The sequence below is a fragment of the Branchiostoma lanceolatum genome, chromosome 7, assembly GCF_035083965.1.
Source record: "Branchiostoma lanceolatum isolate klBraLanc5 chromosome 7, klBraLanc5.hap2, whole genome shotgun sequence".
NCBI lineage: Eukaryota > Metazoa > Chordata > Leptocardii > Amphioxiformes > Branchiostomatidae > Branchiostoma > Branchiostoma lanceolatum.
Window position 1 is genome coordinate 13664128 of NC_089728.1, and position 25423 is coordinate 13689550.

The window sequence follows — 25423 nt, forward strand, 5'->3', positions numbered from 1 at the left end:
TCCCGTGACCTCCTCGTGACCCCGAGGTGTGCCCGGCTTCCGGGTTCACAGGCTTTCCCCTTTAGTTTTTACTCTCCGAGGTTTTTCTTAAAGTTTAACACTAAGACGTAGCCCGGCGGCACCATGTCTTCGTCTGAGAAGGAGTTCGCTCCGCTGAGCCTGTCCACCGTGAGGGCGCTCAACGACAAACTGTACGAGAAAAGGAAGGTCGCTGCGTTGGAGATAGAGAAGTGAGTGTACTGAAGTGTGGGGAGGGGGGCGAGACCTATTTTGCTCAAACTCAGCTGACAGATGTTTAGAGTGTTCAAGACGATCTTTAGGAACGATTTTACACAACACGATTGTCTGTTTTACCGAATATCATCGTTCAGCCGCCAAGCCACGTCGAGAGTTCGAGGCAGTTTTATTTTCCTTCCGCGAGAGAAAGTAGTCCGTTCCATGACTCCGGGCGTCAACACCCCTTACAACAGAGCTTGTCGCTGGAGTATATGACCGTGTATCTTCCTGTTTTCAAGTGATTTATAATTTTCTAGCCTCCTTTTGTACTCCTATAGATTTTTTAACTGTTAGTTAATCGCTTTCCAGTCAAAAATACGACCCGAAATCAGGTGATTTTCGTGTAATTTCCCCCCTTGTTTTTAACTTGTTGTAGATTTCAAACCAACAGGAAATCTAGTGTGTGTGAAAGAGCAAAAATTGTACTTTCTGTCAGTATATAACTTCTTATCGATTTCGAGGGCGAAATGCAGATGCCCCCAATCCGCGCGAGGCCATGTCACACGGAGCGGTCATTTTGTTTCCAGAATAGAACGCACCACTCGTAAGCCGCGCGCGGCCATCACAGATCATTTTGCATTTCATAGCAAGGATGTTCCAAGCAGAGGTTGTGTTTCGGCTTGTTTTTGACGTCCCTTTCGGCGTTTTTGTCGGGCTTTATATCTAGCAACATAAAGAAACCGTGACAAAATAGAAATCCACTGCAATCTCTTGAATATAGCGATCATCTACAGACTAATGCACACTTTATTAGCATTGTCTAACGATAACGTTATATTTTTGTTTTTGCTACGACTCTTCAAGGATAGGGTCAACGACCTAGCCCAGACGGCTGCAACCATGGTTACTGGTAAACAGCAGAGATCCTGTGGTGTTCAATTACATTATGTAGCAACCAGCATTTAACAGATCTGGAGGTCACCATACATATGAATATGTTTGATCAAAAATATGAGAGCAGTAGTTTGCAAGACTTGACCACGTGAAGGTATACATTATGTGTCTGGTTGCAAATCTTACCTATCTCATTGCGTTAAAGTATGATACTAACTAGAGACATATTAAGGTTTTTACTATGAAATAATCTGATCCATTTAATCAAGAAACTCTAGCAATACCAGGATTTACCCTACAGTTTAATGTTTATATTCAATCATCATATACTTAAAGTCATACTCGGCAGACAACAGTTAACTGTGTATGAATATAAGAAATAAAAAAAGAGTTATTCTAAACTCTTTCTTCTCTGTCCTATACCTTAATCTAATGTATATAATAAATACCATTGCCACTGTCCAAAATAAATATACAAAGAGCCATATATGTTGAATTCATGCCAAACTTTATTGAACAAATATGTGATTTCAAAATATCAATGCCGAATTGGAAACAAGACTTGTAATCTCATCTCAGGTATCTGTTTTGCCAAACATCTGACCTTTTTTGGCCAGAATGATATAATTCCAATGTCAAGTAGTAATAAAATTCCAATCATGCCGAAAGATTTGATTAACTAAAACAGCTGTCTGATGAGCATCCACAGCAGAACATCAACCTGTATAAAACAGATAATATTTCACATTATTTTATGAAAATTTGAGTATCATATAAAATTCTGCATTCACAATGATTCAAGGCATGTTATCATATCTAAATTACATCACTCATTATCTCAATCATGATATATTGCCAATCAAAAAATTGAAAGGTATGGACAATGAGCTGCAAGAAGCATGTCCTCAGCTGATCTGGGGTCGAACTCCACCTAATGCAAAAACAGAAAGCGTGTTAATTTCTGTTTGTCATACTTACTGTTCTTTGATTATCCATATCACATATGTATAAAACACTCACACTCGTTCACCATCCATTCAGCATCATTATTTTACTATCATATTAAGATTCATATATCAAATTATCATATTACATTATATCATTAAAAAAATTATATACAGATTTATATTATATCATATATTATCATATCAAGAATTATTCATAACCCACAGGTGAGGGACTGCTGGAATAAGGAAGATGAGTCAGAACCTCCAACCTACACCCGTACCAAAGTGCGGGGTTACGCCTTTCCCGTCAACTCGGGGATCTGTGTGATGTACCCCTTGTTGACGTCAGTATGTCCGACCTTTACAGGGGCCAGGCGCCTCTAGCTACCTAGGGGGGGCGATGGTATGGCTAAACCTAGCAGGAAGAAGGTTCTTGGAAAAAAGGAGAGAGGGAGAGAAAGGGGGTGAAAATAGTACAGAAAAGTCCAGCTTCCCCTCACCTATACCTATTGGACCTACAAACCTATCGTACAGACCACTAATTATTACCCTTAGTCTATATCAGAAAATTCTGAATCTGAAATATCCTCTAATAAAGATAAACTACCACAATAAAAGTCATCTATAATATTATGATAGTCCTGATCATTATCACTACTGCTACTAGTATCTGAATCAGATTCCGTGACTGCATGATCCTGACCTACCTGAACTTCCTCAATACAAATAGAATTTGAACAATCTAAACACCTACATCCAGGGCCACATACCTGTCCCTTCTTGAGACACTTACACCTTTTACTGGAGCACCCACTTTTACATTTACACCCCCTGATTAAGAAATCAACTGTCTTCTGAACCTTTTCAATATTTTCTTTGGAATCCCAAATAATCATTAGATTGCCTTTTTCTATTTCCCAACCATACCTATCTAATAATACAGAAGAAAAATCCTGCTCTAAAGCCTGAGCCCAGGTAAGGTAAACCCAACAGGAACGTAACCAATGGAACCAGAGGGACTGAAATGAAGGTAAACTATTATCTTCAAACTCAATTCTTTCAAATATGGCACCTCTAATATTTTGTAACCAATTTTCATGACTACTTGAATTAGTCCCCTCCCTCATTTCTCTGAACATTTCAGCTGGAGATGAATACTTAAGAAAAGCTGAACGGTGTTTTTGAAAGTAAACACTACCAACTAAACGAACAAAAGCCAAGAACCCTGAATCTTTTTCTGCACAAGAAAGAGAACCACTAGTTGGTACAGAATTTCCACCAGAAATGAATTCTGAAAACTGAAAGAAAGTTTTCATAAATGATACCTTACCAAGACCAACAAAGAAGGAAACATAATCACACCCTGTGGTAATAAACAATGACTGTAATATGTGGGGTAGTATATTTCTAGAAAGGGAGGCAAGATCAGGGTCCTTGTACAAGCAAGATACCAACTCATTCACATCCAGACATTGCCAATTTCCAGGTTCAGCTTTTTGCAAAATCACAATTCTTTTACCCATCTCCCTCACAATAGGAAGGCCCACATGATACGTGTCCGTATCAGGTGAATAAATCAATATATTTTCGTATCTGCTTGAAGCAGCATGCAGCCAAACACGAGTGTCACTTTCCTCGTGATTGGACCTACAGTCTGGATATGGAGAGATGCCATCTACAGAGGAAACAAAACACATGTCTCTTTTATCATCTATAAATGCCCCAGCTGTGAAAACTTTCTGCAGCTGCCTCAAAAAAGGTCTACATACTGTAAGTAAAGAACTACACAAATAAGAACATAATAGACGTTTGTTTGGACGCAAGGAAATGAACTTTCTCCAGTCTTTTGGGGTGAATGTGTGATCGGAAACTGAATCAAATAGTACTAAATTGTCACTTTCTACAACAGAGTCTCTTCTACTTCTTTCAACATCTTTTGCACTAAGGCCGTTTCTATGTGGATCATCAAATACAATGTGGACTTCATTACAACCTGACTGGAGTAAAGGCAAAACCCATTTTAGAAACAGAAAATGTGAATACTCAAGAAAGGTTCTATGCTGACCGAAGGGGGCTGTGTTGATCAAAAACATGCCTTCTAAAACAGAACACTGGGGGGAAAAGTTAGCAGGGTACATTTTGGTAAAAGCACTAGGGTATCTAGACTGGAAAAAAGAAGTAGCGGCTGATTTAGCTCCCTTGTGGGGAACACCATCAGCATCACATAAAGCACGAGGCAGCTCCAGAAACTGACCTAGCTGGGGCAAATCTAACAGGTGGGCTATCTCAGATAAGGGCTTATTTTGATTTTGAGACCAAGAAACTGCTCTACGATAACATTCTAAGACTATCCTCTTATCCTTTTCACTTTTTGAAATCCTAGACTTAGTCATTTTTAAGTGAGAAAAAGTCCTTAAAGACTTACGTCTTTGAGGTGCTTTATTACCTGGGCTGTTAAGGATCCTGAAACTAATAAATGTGTCTAATGAGGCTGTACCTATTTCCCTAAACTTAAGCAAGTCCTCCCTTTGAATATCAGAAATAGAAGCTCCTGTGAAGGGTTGGGCCAGGCGTCTATCTTGCACAGGAACAGAAGAAATGTGGGCCTCTACAACTTTGTTAGCATAATAAACAATATTCTGCCTCTCCTGTTCAATAATGGTGGGACTTAGGTCATTTTGAGTTCTAAGGTTAGACTTAACAAGAATCTGTTGTTTTACTTGCTTAATCAATCTAGCTCGATATGGTAAAAACAGAACAAGATCTTCAATGACAAACTTATTGGGCCCTGTTATAACTTGTTTAGTGTCGCGGTTAATTAACATTTCATGACCCTCATCTAATGCTACACTTGAATAGTTAACAGCATTAATACTGGTAACGAATCCCCCTTCTTGAAAATATCTAAGAATATGATCTGGACAAGACAATAAATCAAAAAGATGCAAAGGTATAATTCTAGAGTATATTACATGGTCAAATGCATGGAAAATGGGTGCCATCTTTTTGTATGCATACAAACGCAAATCCCAATTCCCTGATCTAATCGCTATGTAAAGAGAAATGTATGCCATAAAATCATCATGAACAAATCTATGCCAAAACAAAAATACTTCATCACGAGCACATGCACTAGAACAGAATGCAGCAAAATCATCCTCTATACCTTCTAAGTCAATTTTCAATAATTCTTGTCTTCTTACAAAGTTTTCTCTACTGAAATCTGGGTCACCAAAGGTTTTTACATGAAATACTGAGTCCACATACCTCACTTACCATCTTTTGCAATTTACACACCTGAATACATTTGCTACTTGCCTGTACAGTAAATAACTTGCCTTGGAAATTAATAAAGAATGCATAGACTAAACTCTCTTCAACATCACACTTATCTCCTCTCTCCTCCTCACTACTCTTACCTGGTACATCACACTCATCTCCTACCCTACTCCTCACTACTCTTACCTGGTACATTACACTCATCTCCTACCCTCTCCTCACTACTCTTACCTGGTACAACATTACACTCATCTCCTACCCTCTCCTCACTACTCTTACCTGGTACAACATTACACTCATCTCCTACCCTCTCCTCACTACTCTTACCTGGTACAACATTACACTCATCTCCTACCCTCTCCTCACTACTCTTACCTGGTACATTACTGACACATCCTTCTACCACTCGTCCTCTTCCACTCCCTTTTACTCATTAGAACCCCCCTGGTCCTGAAAGGACCCTTCCCTGCACTAACCCCCTCTACCTTCCCTGGGACCCTCCTAGACTTAGTAACTGGCATCCCCCTTGCTATGGAAGGACCCTTCCCTGCACTAACCCCCTCTACCTTCCCTGGGGTCTGTCTAGGCTTGTGGACAGGAACCTCCCTGGCCCTGGAGGGACCCTTCCCTGCACTAACCCCCTTTACCTTCCCTGGGACCTTCTTAGGCTTAGGGACAGGCACCCACCATGCTATGGAAGGACCCTTCCTTGAACTACCCCCCTCTACCTTCCCTGGGGTCGGTCTAGGCTTACTAGTAGGGACAGGAACCTCCCTGGCCCTGGAGGGACCCTTCCCTGCACTAACCCCCTTTACCTTCCCTGGGACCCTCTTAGGCTTAGGGACAGGCACCCACCATGCTATGGAAGGACCCTTCCTTGAACTACCCCCCTCTACCTTCCCTGGGGTCGGTCTAGGCTTACTAGTAGGGACAGGAACCTCCCTGGCCCTGGAGGGACCCTTCCCTGCACTAACCCCCTTTACCTTCCCAGGGACCCTCTTAGGCTTAGGGACAGGCACCCACCATGCTACGGAAGGACCCTTCCTTGAACTACCCCCCTCTACCTTCCCTGGGGTCGGTCTAGGCTTACTAGTAGGGACAGGAACCTCCCTGGCCCTGGAGGGACCCTTCCCTGCACTTACCCCCTCTACCTTCCCTGGGACCCTCCTAGGCTTAGGGACAGGCATACTCCTTGCTGGGGAAGGACCCTTCCCTACACTACCCCCCTCTACCTTCCCAGGGGTCCCCCTAGGTGCTCCTCGCACTACCCTAGACCACTCTCCCTGTCCACGGTACTTCCCTGACTTCAGTTTCACTCCTGGATGAGCCCTTCTCCTTCCTCCATCTGCCTCTAACCCTGGCCACTCCTCATCCCTGAACACATAGCGGTCCTCACGCTCACAGCTGCGACGGTGCAGCTGCAAGTAGAAGTTCAAACGGGCTGAGAGATACCGAGCAAAACTCAAATTACCAGCTCTACTCAAATGCAAACCATCAACTGAAAACATGGCCCGGTCAGCCCGGCTACCATTGTCAAGGAAAAACACACCCTGGCTTGAACACAGGCTAAGCAAATGAGCGTTCAACTCAAGGCGCCTCCTGTCATAGACCTCATAGTCAAACCTAGGCAGGACGCTAGAGATGACAACAGAGGCTGACGGGAAGCGGGACTTGGTAACAGAAATAAGAGAACTGAAATCATCAAGAGTCCGGCTGAGTGGACGGTACATGGGGAGATTATTGGTCCCCACATGCACGAACACCACATCCGGCTCAACAAAAGGATGACGTGAAATATCAGAAGTCAAATCATATACTGAAGCTCCAGGGTGCGCATTAAGGGAAAATAAAATGTCAGGAGAGAAGGTGGCATGATTAGACAGATATTTACCAATCGAGTCACTGAACGCCAGGATGATCTGAAACAAGAAATGAGATACATCAATGCATCATTTTTTCTAGATTCAGGACACATAAAGTTACCAATATTAATGTTGTCTCAAATATTTTTTTTTGCAATGTATACAGTATAGTATGTATTTCATCATTCTATTGCTGCTTTTTTGCAATTTACAGTATGGGCGAAAATATTTTTTGGAAAAAATTTGCTACATAGTAAGCCACCTGCGTTCATGTTGCAAACCTGATCATACTACCAACCATGAACCTACGTTGTTATGCAAGTTTGTTTTTCTTTGCCTGACAACGTCAGACATGTGACTGTATTGGCGGGAAATAATGGTCCCGAGCAGGCCATGTTAACACATTGAACGATATTATAACGTTATCTTTCACAGCTAAATTCTCGGCTGTTTTCAATCAAAATCCCTCCCAGCACACAGAAAAACTCAGAATCAAAATATTTGTCACGTTATGTCGACATTTTACATCGAATCATAAAGGTTAGATCCTCGATAGCTGTCAAATTTACAAGAAATACTCGCGACAAATCACATGTCACACGTTTAAGCTGTAAAAACGTCATAGAACTCGCACTACGAACGCCATCGTGTAGGCGAAAATCGCTCAAAAAAGGGCCCTAAGTAGACATGGAATTTTAAACCTACCCAGATTTCAAACCAACAGGATTTTCACATGGGATATAGACGAAGGTTAAACAGTCCTGACGCACTATCAATTGATAACAGAATCGAGGGCGAAATGCAGATGCCCCCAATCTGAAAATCGCCGAAATTTTAACTCTTTACTGTGCTGCCATTTTGCTAATTTCACTATGTACCAAATTTGATCATGAAACTAGTTAAAATCCTTGTAAAACCGCACAAAAATGGATTTAATGGAGAGCACACAGTAAACACGTCCGTCACTTACCGCCATGGTGTCCAAGAGGCCGGATGTCGTCATGAAATCAGCTGTCAAAGTCGGATGAAATTTCATCGGCGGCGCGAAGGCGGCGCGGGAAATTTGAGTCGGCGCATACTATGGACCGCGGAGGGATACATAAGAAAATAAAAACTGTTCGAAACGCGTTCGATTCACTGCGTGGCTTGGCGGCTGCGTTGAATAATTCCGTTATTGTGGTAGTCGAACATGATAACTTGTTAACGTTACACCAGCAAGGCACCCATTTCGTATATCGTGATCATTAACGACAAATTATTTGATGTTGGGTAACGTTATTTATTAAAACAATATGATATATGCATCTTGGATTTGATGTAGATTTGGATTGCTTAGCTGGCAAAATATCAAACTGAAATGTCAAAAGTATAACTGGCAAAAAGACTTGGCCGAAATACTTATTAGTGATCAGGGTTTGTGGCTTAAATCAATATGCTATGTGTGCAGGGAGCATCTAGTGTACGTGCATAGTGAAGTTTGCGAAGTCAGTGGTCAAGTGCCACTTCTGAATGGGCTCCAAAGTCGTTCTGAGTTCAATAACCCAAGCTTCATATTTGCATGCGAAACCACGATGTGACAAATGTGACATATATATGTAGAGACTAAATGGGTGTCTTTGAGCTTGAAGGAGCACCATTTTTTCAGGACACTCACTGCACTTCTTGAAAAGGTGTAAGGAGGCATAAGAATCTATCATTCCCCAGCTTTTACTTGATTAACTGCAAGTCATCAGAACTATAAAAACATAGAAAACATCTCATCTAAAGGACTGCATCAGCTACCAGTATTTACTTTAATTATAACTAAGATTGGCAGGATGCCCTTACTAGTATCCTAAAAATGCAGTATATGCAAACAGGGCTCGAAGTTCATTTTGGGAATACTCTGGTGCACTGATGAAACTACTCTAAAAATATTAGGTGCACAGAAAACAGAACACAACACATCATCAAAATTCAGAGTAGAAGTAGAATATCAGCAAAATCTCGTTACAAAACTTACTGCCTCTCTTCAGAACTTGAATCCGAAATTCTACAACTATCGTGTTTCTTCAAAGTTTTGAACAAGTTATACAACAAAAGCTTTTCTCATTTTTTTCTGAAATGTGAATATTTATTTATTCTGATACCATTGTTAAGAATCACACTGTGCGGGGTACTACTATTAGCTAGCTGTGTGTCTGTGGGTCTTTTGGATGCCCTACACTAAAATAACAAAGAACTTAGATGCCCACTTTTGCAGCTGGACGCCCCAGAGGACCCACTGCTAAAAGCCTTCCCTGTGCACCCCCCCCATTTTTGGACCCCCTTGTCTGTAAATCTTAGCTAAAAGCCTGATACAATGTTGTGATGATAATGAAGTACTTTACTTTCTTTCCATACAGAATGGTGAAGGAGTTCTCCACAGCGAACAACAGTGCTCAGATCCAGCAGCTGATCCGAGTTCTCACAGATGAGTTTGCAGTGTCCAACAATCCCCACAGCAGGAAAGGGGGGCTCATCGGCCTGGCTGCTTGTGCAATCGCTCTGGGAAAGGTACAATCTAAACTAGACTGCATATCATTTATTTTATTCACATAAACTACGCACAAAAAGTTCGGAAACTTAACTTTGGTCGATCATATCTCCGTTGTTTCTTGATCAATTTCAATGATTTATATATCATTGAAAAGCTTTTATGATTTTCTTTCCCATGATACTTAACTTATTATTGTTGTAAATTAATACAACGAGCACCAGACCTGCTTATCCGAGCGAGTCTCATAAAAAAAGTGCCCAAATTACCCTACTAAATGTAAAACGCTCAATTCGGTATTTTGTCTTCTGCTGGTAGCACATGGCTTTTGTACGAGGGTGATGTGAAACTTGAATCAACAAAACACATTAATATGAAAGCCAAGGGTAGTCTTCATCCAAAGAAAAAATGCGTAAAGGAGCCTCAGTTATGATGAGGGTGGCTTAATACTGACTACACAGCCCGGCACATCCTCCTCATGCTTGTCACCAGTTTTGGTACGCGGCCCCTGGCTATTCTTCCACAAGGAGTCGTCGCAGGTCGACCAGTGTTGTTCTGTTGATCACAACTGCATGCACAGCTCGCCCAAGCTGATCAGTGATCACAGAGTCTGAGACTGTGTTCAATTTGTGTTAAGATCTGGGCTACAGGAGGGCCATTCTATCCTCTGTATTCCTGCATAGGTACTGGAGGTGGTCTGAAATGACTCTCACAGACTCATTCTGTATGGACGTGCACTATCATCTTGCAGAATGGCACCCAGTCTCATAATCATATTGCAGAGATAAGGATCTTGGAAATGTGACTGGATGGAGAAAGGTGTCTCTATATCGACACATCGAAGTTGCTTAGGATGATTAGCCTGTTTTTTTCCGCTGGCAGTTAGCGCTGTACAGCCTCACACTATAACACTGACCCCAACAAACAGTCAGTCTATCTGTGTAACAGTCAGCATAGGGTTCTCCTCGCCGCCCCAACACTTTAATTTACCCATCCAACAGTCGAAATAAACCTTCTCTTATCTGTAGCTGTGAACATAACATTCCACCACACACTGTTCCATTCACGATTTGGACGACACCACCACTAATGGGTTTGACGCTGCGCTAGGTGTTTGACACTATTATGGAAATTTGGGCACATTTTTTCTACAACCCACTCGCGTAAGCAGGCCTGGTGCTCGCTCCATTAGATTGCAATTATAATGAGTAGGGTATCATAGGAAAGGAAATTACACAGGCTTTCCAACGATATATAATACATTGAAATTGATAAAAAAACAATGGAAATATGATCAATCAAAGTAAAGTTTCCAAACTTTTTGTGCGTAGTTTATATTTTGTTAGTATCAGACAAGAAGTTCAATTGGTTACATAAAGCCTTCTACTCAAAAACATAAATGATAAATTAGAGAAAAAACACAATGTCAACATACTTAAAAACATCATTTCGATAAGAGAAAAATAACCGTTAACAAGACAGACTGTATCATTATCATGCATCTAAAGTACAGCCAGTGAGTACCCATCTGAGTAATGAGGCTGCTATACAGTAGTGTTTAATGTGCTCGAGGCACCTCTTAGATCACAGTATCCCCATTTTACGTCCTTTCTGAAAGACGAATGCAGCTCCAACTAGGATACCCTTCCCCGGATTGGATATGCAGAATTTTTCTTCTGCAGCGCTCTCTGTGTTGATTGTCATTTGTAGAATTTGTATGATATCTAATGACTTAATTTTGTCTTCATGGAATGGAAAATATTTGTGGAGTTAAAATCAGTCTTTGGTGAATGATAGCAAATTGCACATATCATATTTCTAGCAATGAATTCAAATCACCGCATCACCTGAAATTAATCTACCAAGACAGCATTGATGCTATCAATTAACAAATATGTGTCATGTATAATATGATACATAAAATCATTGGGCCTGCGATGCAACATCTGTTTGCAAAAGTGGGTCATGTTTTTTACATTGAAACTGTGTCACGGTTGTTTACATGACCTACGCTTTACAAGTATTGATCAAGATATGAGGAAATGGCCTGATTAAAAATTCAGGGGACGGTCACGTGATCATGTTTACCAACTCCGGCTGCCTAAAGTGGATTACTTCTTGAATACTTAATCTAATTTCCATGTAGTGTAAGGTGAAGAGAAACAAGAGATAATGAAAGGAACCACTTGGAAGTAAAATCACTTGATTAAGATTGATCTATTCATTGATTGATTGAGATGCATGCTACTCACAATCCCTGATTTAGTGGAGGCCTGTTACTTTCATACCATCTGCTGAAATGGAACACTTATAGGACATAAACTTTGGCGCCTGTATGTCTAGGTCTTGACTCGCATTTCATGATTCATCGCAGCAGTACTGCATTAACTTTTCTTTGAAAGTTTGATAAGTTTTGGAGTTGTCTTTCAAATCAGGCTGAAAAATATTTACCAGAATTATGATAATGTGCTGTATGTATAAGCCTATCATAATTATCGTAGGAAGGAACAGGGATGGCAGGTTTGAATTTCGCGTATGTATAAGCCTATCATAATTATCGTAGGAAGGAACAGGGATGGCAGGTTTGAATTTCGCGTCTTTTAAGGCTCAGAAGACACAGTTGACATTATCCAGATACTCGTTTTGGAGTCAACAACCTTATGTTGCCTTGAATTACCTCTACATTGTATGAGTCATGCCATGATATCTTTTCCCTTACTCAATTATCACCATGTAAAAGGACCTGAAGGCCACTTCAAGGGTACAGGTTACATGACTTAGGACTGGAAAATCATCTCTTCTCTCTTAGTCAGAAACATTATGATTGAGTCAAGGCTCTCATGCCATCTAATGTGACAACTCCTGCATGGTATACATAGAAAAATATCTTAAAGAATGTCGACTTTAGAAATTCTTCCGATGATTGTAAAAGCCCATTCTCATCCCATACTATACACACTTGAATAGTAGTCATAGATTAGGCTGATGGAACTATAGTTATTTACCAGTAGATGCCATACACTGTACCTTGTACAATTGTTGTGCATCAAAGTTACCATATGATAGTTATGAATTCAAATGGATCACTTTAAAAGGTGCATGGACATGGACCATCTCCCTCGCACCCTCAGTATAAGTGTTTTGCCTTCATAAGCAGCAATTTTACGAGGTCGTTCCTTTGAGAGATCATAAAGTTGCTGCTAAGTGCACTTTCACTGATCAGCCTGAGGTATCAATATGTAGATCACTAGACTTAATGTTGTCATAACATTAGTAAATACCTTTACATGTTGTGTTTATCAATTCCTTTACTCCTTTGGTAAGATATAAGCTTTGCTTAAGTATGTGATGCTAGACAAAAAGTCTTCTTGAGGTCAGAAAAAATAAAAACATTCTTATATAGCTCATACACATGCGAATGTCAAGGTTATGGCAATTGATGGATATACATGTACTCTGTACAAAAATGTAAACAGCAAAAATGACAATTATGACCAGCGATTGGTTAGAAATTTATATAATTGTGGCTTTAATCAGTATGCTATGCGTGTGCAAGGAACATCTTTTACAGTGTTAGTGTACAGTGTTTAGGGCATAATCTTGGTACTTTATTAGAAATAAATCACATCTTACTTAATGCAAATGACCCACACAGATATTTCCATTCATAATGTGCAAGACGATTTTACATCATGAAGTAAATGCTATCAGTTTGTAACCATTTTTTCATGCGTGCTGTGCCTAGTAACAGCACATGTATATGCCTGGCCTCTACCATTAGGGTTTACAGTGAATGTCTTACATTACACTGTACGAATGTACATCAACAGCTTGACCTACATGTATTTTGCAACCTGCACTCTTCCTTCAACCTGGAACATGTCTTCTATAATCACAGGTCATTAGCAAAGCACCATTGAATACCCTGGGGAAACCTTAGGGATATTTCCTGCCACTTGAAATGATTATTGATGTGTTTTAGACCGGTTGGATCAGGATCCTGCAAGCCTGTTTTCTTTGGTCTGATCGTATCTGGGCTTGTTCAGGGCAAGAACACAATCATGCACCCTCCATCTAAATTACTGCACAGTCAGGACTTTTCACTTCTGACATCTTTTGGCGTTCTTCCAATTGTCCACAGGAAAAGAATGTGACATTTTTTTTCTTATTCTCTGCTGGAAAGGAAAGATCGTTTTAGTTTTCTTCTACCTGTCCTTGGTGCTGAATTAGCATCCACTGATAGAACACTAGCACCCATGTTTCTTGGACTGTTTTCTTTGGTCTGATCGTATCTGGGCTTGTTCAGGGCAAGAACACAATCATGCACCCTCCATCTAAATTACTGCACAGTCAGGACTTTTCACTTCTGACATCTTTTGGCGTTCTTCCAATTGTCCAGAGGAAAAGAATGTGACATTTTTTTTCTTATTCTCTGCTGGAAAGGAAAGATCGTTTTAGTTTTCTTCTACCTGTCCTTGGTGCTGAATTAGCATCCACTGATAGAACACTAGCACCCATGTTTCTTGGATCATGATTTTATCCATAGATGTGCAGGTGAAAACAGGATTACTTTTCAAGAAAATCACTTTGCAGTCAAGTGGCATTACTTTTAGTATCTTAAGACAAATAAGGAAAGAATTTCAACATGTTAATTTCTTATTAACCTTTTAAACACCGAAGTAGTCGTTTTGCACCCAATTTCCTAATGGTTACAGAGTTTATTTTTGAAGCTGACCTGTCCTTGGTGCTGAAGGCACAGTCCTTTCTGTACTCCTTACAGAAATTGATTTCAAGTCAGATCAGATCATGTTGGACACATTTCCTATTGGTTACAGAGTTAGGCAGCAGGGAGAAGGTTAAGTGTCTTTATTTTTGAAGCTGACCTGTCCTTGGTGCTGAAGGCACAGTCCTTTCTGTACTCCTTACAGAAATTGATTTCAAGTCAGATCAGATCATGTTGGACACACAAGCATGTTTCTCCAGTCCTGATCTTATCCTTGATTTTATGTGATAACCAAAACATGATTTCTTTTCACCAATATCATGGAACAGTCAAGTCCTTCTTCTTTGTAGCATTCTCCAAGTATAGATGTTCGGAATCATGTTCCTCAAGATTTCAGAGAAAGGAAAATGAAACATTTCTATCAAATAACTGCATATTGTATTCTCAAACAAATTTCTTATTTTTATTTCAACATGTCCTTAATGCTGAATAAGCATCAATTGAGATGCCTATTTAATGCAGTTTTCATTGAAATAGATTCGCCATTCTATCTTGTCTTATCCTTGTCCAGGGTGATCAATATCAATCTATTTGTATGTTATTTATTGTTTATCAATCATTAGATAAACACTGTGCCTTTAACCTTCTCCCTGCTGCCTAACTCTGTTACCAATAGGGAATTGTTGGGTGCCAAATGGATACTTCAGTGTGGTAAAGGTTAAGCAACAGTTTGATATGACTACAATATTTATATTCATATTTGATAACCACAGGAGTCCAGCATGTACCTTGACCAGCTGATTGATCCAGTCCTGGCGTGTTTCTCGGACCCCGACAGTCGTGTTCGCTACTACGCCTGCGAAGCTCTGTACAACATCGTCAAGGTGGCCAGAGGGGCCGTGCTGGGCAGGTTCAATGATATCTTTGATGGATTGAGCAAGGTATACATAAAGCAGTCTACTATATACATAAGCATTGTCATTGTCTGTTGCTTATGATCATGTGGAAGTTGCGTTATACTGTTTTGACACAAATGTGACAAAAGATATAATGCATCATAATCAATTATGGTTTATAATGGTAAAAGCACATTCTGTACTAGTACTGTTAATGTGTTATTAATCGTGAGTACAATATCTTTATACCCTAAAGCTTGCTGCAGACCCGGATCCAAATGTTAAGAATGGCTCTGAACTTCTAGATCGTCTTCTTAAGGTATTACATGTACTTATTAATAATAATTCTTAATGTACATGATTTCAACCTTATTTATACAATGTTAGTAAGAGGTAGACATACTTCAACACAGTTGGAGTACATGTATACACATATGTATTGAACATTAGTATAGAATATTTTTTCATGGCTCTAAAATCAATGCCATGGACACATGTACATGTAATATGTTGTAATGCTCAATAATTCAAGATGAAAATCATGTATGAAAAGAGTGTTGTTATTTTCTTTCTGTGTGTATTGACTATATCTGTTGCTGACATCAAGTAGTTCACTTGCTGACGTCAAATAGTTCACAAGGTGTGTTGATATTTCCAGGACATTGTCTCTGAAAGCACATCGTTTGACCTGGCCAGTTTCATGCCCCTACTGAGGGAGAGAATCTACACTAAGAACCAGTTTGCCAGGCAGTTTCTGGTGTCATGGGTGGGTATACATTATACAAAAATGTAATACCATGATTGTAGAATGTAATACCATAGCGTTCAGTACCAATATTAATGAAATCCCTGTATCTGTTTCCAAATTCATTCAATCTGCAACGGCTTTTGTGATTTAACATTTAGTTGGTTTTGACATGCATAATATTTTGGGGGCTTTTTGTAGTGTAAGTAATGGTTGTATTGCAAACATTTGTAATGTAACATTGAAATGTTTGTGATGGTTTTATTTTCTTCTTGACCTCCCCACTATGAAATCATGACACCGCAAATACGCATTTTGCCTTCCATTTTTTCTACAGTACCATTGTTTCAACCATGAACTTAGAACATAGCAAAAGCCTCTTTTCCCCTCCTACCACAAAAGTAAGTCCCTGTACATGAATAGATCGGCAGCATCCATCCTAACATGTTGGATACTTCCCTCTCCAGGTGACAGTGTTGGATTCAGTGCCAGATATCAACATGCTGGTCTACCTCCCCGAGTTCCTGGATGGACTCTTCCACATCCTGGCAGATCCCAGTAGGGAGGTTAGAAGGATGTAAGTACAAGCTTTTATCAAAGGTCAATTAGTAAGATGTGGCCACCTTTGAACATACATATATATCTCTAATGATAACTTATAACTATTAAATACAAATTTCAGAAGGCTTTATGGGTTTAATTATAATTTGTATGTGTGCCAGTTATAAATGTATGGTTTTCAATAGTGCATTTTAGTCCTTATTGAAGGGATGTAGATACTCTGTAAGGCCATGTTGATTTGATTATATGGATGACATCCGCGTGTGCATCAATTTTCATCTGTTTCCACAAAAAAAAAACGTTTTCGGCCATACAGTAAATTGTACAATGCAGCTGCAAAATAAAACTGATATGAAAGAACAAAAATGAAGAATCTATTATTCAGTATACCATACTCTGTGTGTTCAGTCTTGTTCATCCATACTGCCCAGGCACGTAGATTTCATAATGAAGGCAACTTTTCTTTTCCAAACTCTTTATTTCATTCGCATGCTCGCATCAGTTTTGGGGTCCCCGGAGGATGCCATCCATATAATAATCAAATCAACATGGCCTAACTTATCAACAAATGATAAAGATATGTAAAACCAGCTGCTTAGTTTAAACATAAAAGGTGTAATCATTTTCCTTGTCAGCCTTTCTGTCAAATTTCTTTATCATATTGCTCTCAATGTTATCTTCTACACCCAGGTGTGAATCTGCCCTGGGAGAGTTCCTGAAGGGCATTAAGAAAAGTCCCAGCAGTGCCAACTTCAGCAACATGGTCAACATCCTCATAGTGCACTGCCAGGCTCAAGGTGTGTTTGAATTGTTGATGCATCTACAGTAGATGCACAAATGTAAACATATTTCTCTGTGATGTACTTTCCTGAAAATGTAGAATGTTTGTGTTGTGTTCACTAGATGAATGTATATTTTTCACTACTTGTAGATGTATATAATATGTAGTTCAATCACCTTTGCAAGAGCAGCTTAGACAATCAAACAAGACAAGTATATAATATATAATAGGAGTGTATGCCACTAGACTGGTGCTTCACCGCATACTACAGCTAGATTTTCATTCCTGATTCTCAGCCACAGGATAGACAAGAGATGTTTGTTGAGCATGTAAATATCCTGCAGGCCACCTTTTTAACCTTCTCCCTGCTGCCTACCTCTGTAACCAATTCTAAGAGATGCTGAATGGGGTGCTGAATGGCTACTCCAGTGTCCTAAATGTTAAAAGACCTAACAAGTGTCAAAGGCCATCTGTTATGAAAGATGTGAACTGCAGACCACAATGGCTGTTGAAGAGATACTGTTGGTCCTAAATGCAGATAGATTTTGGTGTCACCCTACAAATCATAAGAACTGTTTTCTGTACATCCCCAGACGAGCTGCTTCAGCTGACTGCCATCATGTGGCTGAAGGAGTTCATCCTGCTGGCAGGACGGGCCATGCTGCCCTTCGCCGCAGGGATCCTCACCGCTGTCTTACCCTGTGTGGCGTATGAGGACCACAGGAGAAAGAATATCCTTTTTTTTAAATGGGAAGGTTGTGCACTATGGTCTCAATAGGCTTGTGATTCTATCATCATAACGAGGTTAATGACATGTTCCTTTCTATCATGCATAGAACAATGCATGGCTATATAAATATATAGGCCAATCCCATAGCCCTGCCCACCTCCATGAAAACATAGAAAGGCAAAATGAAAACAGAAAAATGCAAATATTTTACAGATATGCAGCTACTCTCTTATTGGTCAAACTGCTAATTGCCAGGCTATCATTGGCTGAACTGTTAATTATGATGGACGGCCAGGATTGGTCTACTGTGATTGTGTGTTAAGACCTCAAACGCAACGCTAACTTAAATGATTGTACATTTACTTTCTCTAGAGCTCCCATCCATTGAAAATTTATTTTCTATGCTGTATACTTTTAGATCAATACATGTAAAACAATGACAACTACTTCAACCATGAGAAACATTGAGAGTTTTTTTACAGATTAATAGGTACATTTTGTACCATTTATGATCTTGTTATTGCATTATTAAGTAAGCATAACATAAGGACTGATGTTGAGTAACCCGTTAGCTGATATTAATGACATGTTCTTGAGGTCAGCTTCTATGGCAACAAAGGGAAGGTTGAAAGGTGAGATTGTCAGTGCTTGACCTTGACCTTGCACACATATCAAGGACACGGCCATTGCTGTGAACAACAGCCTGCTGCGGCTCATCACCACGGAGGACGACCTGTCCGTAACCACCAGCCCCGTTGAGGGGGACGACAAGGACCAGGACAAGGAGAAGGAAAAAGAAAAGGGGTCAGTTTGGATTGGGAAAAAATCCATGAAGAATCTGTGTAAAGGGTAGCCCCAGCATGGGCCATCCTCAGTATAACGGGCTAGAAGAACACCCCTGTATCTGTAAAATTGGTGTCATCTTCTTAGGTCATCTGCTGTTGTGATAGCATTTGCTTAGTAATACATGTACACCAAAGGGACTGTTTGTTTTTCAAAGTGAACAAAAATCTGTGTGCAAAAATTTGGAAGCATCACAGAAGCCATGGATTAGAGAAATTGGGAAGTCTGAAACCATGATGTTCCCTTCCTACATCTGCCACCATCCTTCTTTTTCTACATTAGATTTCACCGTGATGATGATTTTCCCGTCTTTAATGCCAATTTCTTTTTCTTTCACTTTAGGTTCCTATCTTCTTTCTCTTATAAGTATGCATTCATTATTCTTCACAATTTTTTCTTTTGCTTTGTTGCATTCCTTACATGATTCTACTTTTGCTTGAAAATGCTATTTCTTAATAATTCCTAAACCTTCAGTTTACCAAACAGACATGTAACTTTTTTTACTGCTTATCTGAATGTTTCTATCAGTGTTAAAGTCAACAATAACTAGTTTTAGTAAGAAATTTCATCTGTGTTGATAATAAGCAGCAGAGATTGTACCGGTATAGTACAGAGTTAAGATATGTTCTGATACAAAAGATCTGCGCATAAAATTTTCAGCTGGTTTTCTTGGCAATCCTTACAGAACTTTCCTTCCTTCTGTCTCTAGGGACAAGGTTGAACTTGAACTGGCCCCCGTGGTGGATGTGCTGACTCGTCACTTGCTCCATGAATCCATGTTGACCAGAATAGCAGTACTGCGCTGGATCTACAATCTCCATATCAAAATACCAAACAAGGTTTGTCCCATGGTTAACAAAGTTCTTTGCATACAAGCACAACCAAGAGATACTGTGATTGCATTTAAGTTTGCTGTTGTTTTATGCTTGCAGTTTTTGAAGCAATCTCTTAACTGTGAACTTGAAACCAGAAGACAGAAATGCTTGTTCTGTCTTCTGTCCGCCTACCACCTTGTTTCAATGGGGAACTTAAACCACTGCAAACACTACAGCTAAATCAAATCACTGCAATCTTAAATGCATTTACAGTATCTACATGTACCTGGCAGCATTTTCCTAGTCCTTCTGCTGCCTTCCTCAGGGCTGTAATGACTACTTCCCAGTGCTAGGTGGCGCTGCAGTGGGAAGAATCATGGTCCAAAATGTGACTAATCTTGTATCTCCACTAGTCATGGTTGGAGTAGAAGTTTAGGGTGGAGATAAATTTGTAATTGATTTTGTATACAGAAACTTTGAGTAATGGTATTGGTGTCAAACAATTTGAAAAAAATTACTATAAATAATAAGTGTAATCCTAAGAATATTAGGACATTAATCCTTTAAATGCTTTTTAGTTGTCTTTTTTTAAAAATTCCATCGCATCTAAATCAGTTTGTCTTAGACATTTGTGTCATTTTAAGATCATCTTATGTTTTCCTCAGATCTTCCGGCATGTCGATGAGCTGTTCCCAGTTCTGCTGAAGACTCTATCAGACAAGGCTGATGAAGTAAGATTTTAATACATGTCATCTTACAGCAACATCTTCAGTACGAGGATTATATCAAAGAAAGTGGATTTGTTTATAGGACTGTACTGCAATCTTCAAGAATGTAGGTGTCTTAAAGATGACGGATAAACCCAATTATGTTTCTCATTCAATTGATGGCTTCAAATTGTCTTGTAGAAATGCTCCTAATTGTGTAAAAACAATCATTTATCTTATAAACTCAGATGATTCTTTTTATACTTTTAGACAAAACTTGGTTTGTTTAGTTGCCTGATGCAGACATTTTTTTTCTTGAAGGTTATCCTACTTGACCTTGAAGTTCTAGCAGAGATTGCATCATCACCAGCTGGGCAGAGGGCACGACCTGCCGGGGAGAAGAGCAGCTCCAGCCAAAATCTGGCAACGGGTCGGTTGTCTTCTTTCTTTTTTTCCTTTTATTCAAATATTTCAAGGAAAATTAACTGGTGCTTCTCAAACCATAAGTCTGTTGTACTGTAAATGCATTTAAGTTCACAGTGATTAGATTTTGTGGTAAGGAGAAAATGGAGTGCTTGCGGTGGTTTTAACTGTTTGTGGTTGAAACATTTGGGTAGATGGGTGGAATACAAATCAAGCATTTTCACTGTGGTTTTAAGTTTGCGGTGAAGAGGTCTCCTTAAATGCATTTAGAGTATATTAGGATTCAGAATGCGAACTGTATATGAGGCTAGTTTGTGAAAATACAAATACCCAGTACAAGGACTAGCGCAGAAATCATATACATGTATACCTGCAAAAATCATATATACCTGCAAAGTCCAAATTTTATCCGCAATAACCGCATATACAGGTGGTGTTTTGAGTTGTGTAAGCCTATTCACTTCAAACTTTTATTGAAACTCAACATAGCAGCACATCTGCCTTTGTACACATAACCTTAGACAGTACTGAATCATGTTGACTTTTTATTTAATATATTAAAAAGCAAAACAGCATAATTTACTTCAACAAACAAAACTAAACAAGATCTATAGAAATGAAACAAGCGAACAAGAACATGATGATTCTTGTGACTGAAGTTGTGTCCTACATTCCTGTATAGGTGGAGAGCAGGCCCCGTCAGGTGTCATGATGAACACCTACTTCACCAAGTTCATGGTCAGCCTCATCAAGCTGTTCAGCACGGACAAGGAGCTGCTGGAGAACAGGGGGTCCTTCATTGTCAGGTACAGTAGGGAAACATGAATATAGTATAGTACTTATATCATGTAGGTAAGAAAAACTTTAAGGTAGTTGAGGCTGTAGGGTCAGTGGGTGTTAGTCTACTGTGTCTACTGCATGGCCATGGTACCAAAAGGCATAGCCCATCCCTCTCCTTCCACCGCCTTTTACCTCAGCTGAAGTAAGGTACCATTTACACCTGGGTAGAGTGAAGAAAGTCTTCACTGTAAAGTGTTTTTCCCATTAGGACACAGGCTCTTCATCTGTGTCTGCTAGCTTTATTGCTTGGTATGCAGAGGCTATATTCTGCACCCTGATCATGTTTTCCTGTACCTTACAGATAGCTGTGCCTGTTGCTGAAGTTTGAGGCTATATTCCATACTTAAATGTTCCCCCTGTACCTTACAGACATGTACAGCTGTGCCTGTTGCTGAATGCTGAGGCTATTCCGTTCCCTAATGTCCCTACTGTACCTTACAGACAGCTGTGTCTATTGCTGAATGCGGAGGCTATATTCCGAGCCCTGGCAGAGATCCTGCTGGAGGAAGAAGACCTGCGATTCGCTGCCATCATGGTGCAGACCCTCAACTCCATCCTACTCACCTCCACAGAGCTGTTTGAGCTGAGAACACAACTCAAGGACCTTAAAACAAAGGTAGCAGCAGATATACATGTAATATCTATTGTCAAATATGTATAAAGTAGAAGTGGTGCCGAAACAAGCTGGGGGACCAGTCTGCACTAAACAATGCAGCTCTCATCATGAAGAGCAGGATGACACTATTTAGACTATTGTGCATTCTTATAGTTGATTTCTTTTTGTTGTACATTACAAGCCTGTATAATAATAATAGAAATATTTGTTTGGTGGGGACCTTTCTTAAGAGCAAATTGATTCTCAGATTGGATATGATTTTAAAACTCAAACTCAAGTCAAAATGCATTTTATGATCAAAGTGTGTTTTGTGATCAAAATGTGTTTTGTGATGAAAGTGCATTTTTGGTGATCAAAGTTGATGAAATTTACACTGAATGATAACTCTATTACTTGCATTAAGACAGCAACAAGCTGCAACGTACGTATGGATATGTTTTTATTGTTTCCAAATTGTGCCGTGAAACATGACCAACATGTTAGTCAGAGACCTTAACAAAAGATTTGATGGTACTACTTTTTGTCTTCTGTTGTCCCCAGGAGAGTTGTGACCTGTTCTGTTGCCTGTACCAGTCCTGGTGCCACAATCCCGTCGCCACCGTGTCCCTCTGTCTGCTGACTCAGAACTACAGACACTCCTGCGACCTGCTGCAGCTCTTGTATCCTTCTCACGATGATACAGCCTAACATGCACACTTATATGTAGTATTTCCAACTAAGAAGTGCACATGTTGCATTAAGATCTGTAAGACTGTAACACATAAGTAGATGCTTTATCCCAAGATATATTTTCTGCAGGCATGGTATGCATGTCACAGCTTTAATGGTAAAAGCAAGGTTTTGTAGCTGCAATCAGTTTAGCTAAAGATGCAAGCATTGGGCACAAAATAAAACTTCAATTATAGGCATTCCTGTAGATCATATCAAGAGTGTAAGGACTATTCATTACACGTTAAAAAAATTGAAAATAATGATTCCTTGACATGATACCAGTGGTGACCTGGAGGTGACAGTTGAGTTCCTGACAGAGATAGACAAGTTGGTGCAGCTGATAGAATCTCCCATCTTTACATGTAAGTCAAGACTTCACCAAGTACAAACTTATGTATTACAGCAGTACTTATGTACAAATGTACATATTAAGCAAAATGAGCCAAAGACTGTACTCAGTATATAGTGTGTGGCAGCTAGTCTGAAGTTTGTATTGTTCAGCTTACAGCCATTTCAAGTAGTCACAGTGCAGATGTGTATGCTGTAATAAGAAGAAACTCTCCCCTGATTTCTTTGTCTTTTTCTGGGGGAGGGGTATATGTCTTTTTGACTATTTGATAGTCACGGCACATATAGTCTAGTGAGACAGTTACACACAATGGTTTGCAATATTGATGGAAAAGAAATTAAGCACAGCATTATGAAATGTAGATTTAAACTTCCTAATATATTATGAATAAAAGTAGGGAAAAAATGTTTTTGACTTAGAACTTCACAGGCTCACACCAATGATGATCACATTTAAGATGGGTGCTGCACTTTGTTTTCAGACCTCAGACTACAGTTACTGGATGCCCAACAGAATGCGTACCTGATCAAAGCCTTGTATGGACTCCTCATGCTGTTACCACAGAGTCGAGCGTTCGACACTCTCAGACACCGGCTGGACTGTCTACCGGCATCACATCTCATTCCACAGCACCAAAGGTAAGTACCGGGCTGTTCTGCTGCATCGTGTTTTGACTCGAAATGTATTACGTTGAGTAAAATATGGGGATTACCATTAATACAGTCAAACCTGGATGACCAACCAACCATCTCCAGTCATTAGCTACATTGAAACAGTCCCATCCAATTTTATAAACTAGTTACTTTCTTGTCTGGAGCAACTACTCCCCAGTCACAGTCATTATTTTTTTCTTTATTTCTTGGTCCTTGCATATTTTAATGTAAAAAGTTAGCAGGAAGTCATGACAAAAACAGAGGATTGTTATGACACTGTGTTTGCTAAGTTAAAGACTTTTCCTTCAGACTTGTTGATTTTTCAGTCAGCATTACTTGTTAAGTCTGAGAACAACCAATTAGATTGATGTGGCCTTATCTACATAATACACAGTAACTGTAAATGACTTCAAGTTTGCAGGGATGTAATTTAGTGGTAGGGATAAAATGCACTGTTTGCGGTGATTTTAGGTTCAGAGGTTGAAACAGTGGGGCCAGCGGGCAGTAGACAGAACATTAATTTTCACAGTTACTAATGGTTTTAAGTTTTGCAGTGAAGAAGTCACCACTAAAACTGTGAACATGGAAGTTAAAAGTACCTCTAAAATTTCAACTGTTACAGTACCCAGAATGTTTTCCATCTCCTCCCTTCAGTGTTCAGGCACCTCCCCCTGAGCAGAGGGAACACGTGGCCAGGATTAACTTCCACCAGCTGATACAACACTTCCAGCACGTCCAGGCCAAACACAGGACAGCCAAGCAACGGGTTCGACCCAGACACACCGAGGACAGCACACACAGACTGGAGATGCCATGAACAGCACACTGAGGACAGCACACACAGACTGGAAATGCCATGAATAGCACACTGAAGACAGCACACACAGACTGGAAATGCCATGAACAGCACACTAGTACTGAGGACAGCACACACAGACTGGAAATGCCATGAACAGCACACTAAAGACAGCACACACAGACTGGAAATGCCATGAACAGCACTTTGAGTTTGAGGGCAGCTCACATAAAATTATACCATGAACAGCACACTAATTAATAAGGCAGTACACATAGACTGGAAATACCATGAACAGCACACCAAGGACAGATTACATAGACTGAATATGCCATAAACAGCATACATACATCTGGCGGGCAAATCCATGAATGCCATTAGTCAAACAGTATCCTAGTGTATCCATCCCATTCTACATGTAGCTCATGTTTGCTCCTCCGTATGTTAGCCTGGCCTCTATCCCAAATGAAACGTTTGGTCATCATCATGTCATGCATTATTTCAGGAATTGATTATTTCTC

At 39.9% G+C, this 25423-nt stretch overlaps 1 protein-coding gene across 2 annotated transcripts; it reads left to right on the forward strand.

The window, feature by feature from the left end:
- On the forward strand, window positions 1-25014 carry LOC136439430 (protein VAC14 homolog). Of its 2 annotated transcripts, XM_066434876.1 has the most exons (19): window positions 1-230; window positions 9583-9733; window positions 15210-15377; window positions 15589-15651; window positions 15991-16098; window positions 16545-16654; window positions 17329-17435; window positions 18013-18150; window positions 18818-18953; window positions 19335-19358; window positions 19702-19831; window positions 20473-20538; window positions 20836-20944; window positions 21620-21743; window positions 22219-22393; window positions 22934-23052; window positions 23387-23466; window positions 23935-24091; window positions 24761-25014. In XM_066434876.1, the coding sequence occupies exons 1-19, from the start codon at window positions 124-126 to the stop codon at window positions 24921-24923; spliced, it is 2235 nt and encodes a 744-aa protein (XP_066290973.1). In that variant the 5' UTR covers window positions 1-123; the 3' UTR covers window positions 24924-25014. The 2 variants fall into 2 exon arrangements, with proteins under 2 accessions (XP_066290973.1, XP_066290974.1); XM_066434877.1 differs by lacking the exon at window positions 19335-19358.
- The last annotated feature ends 409 nt before the right edge of the window (window positions 25015-25423 follow it).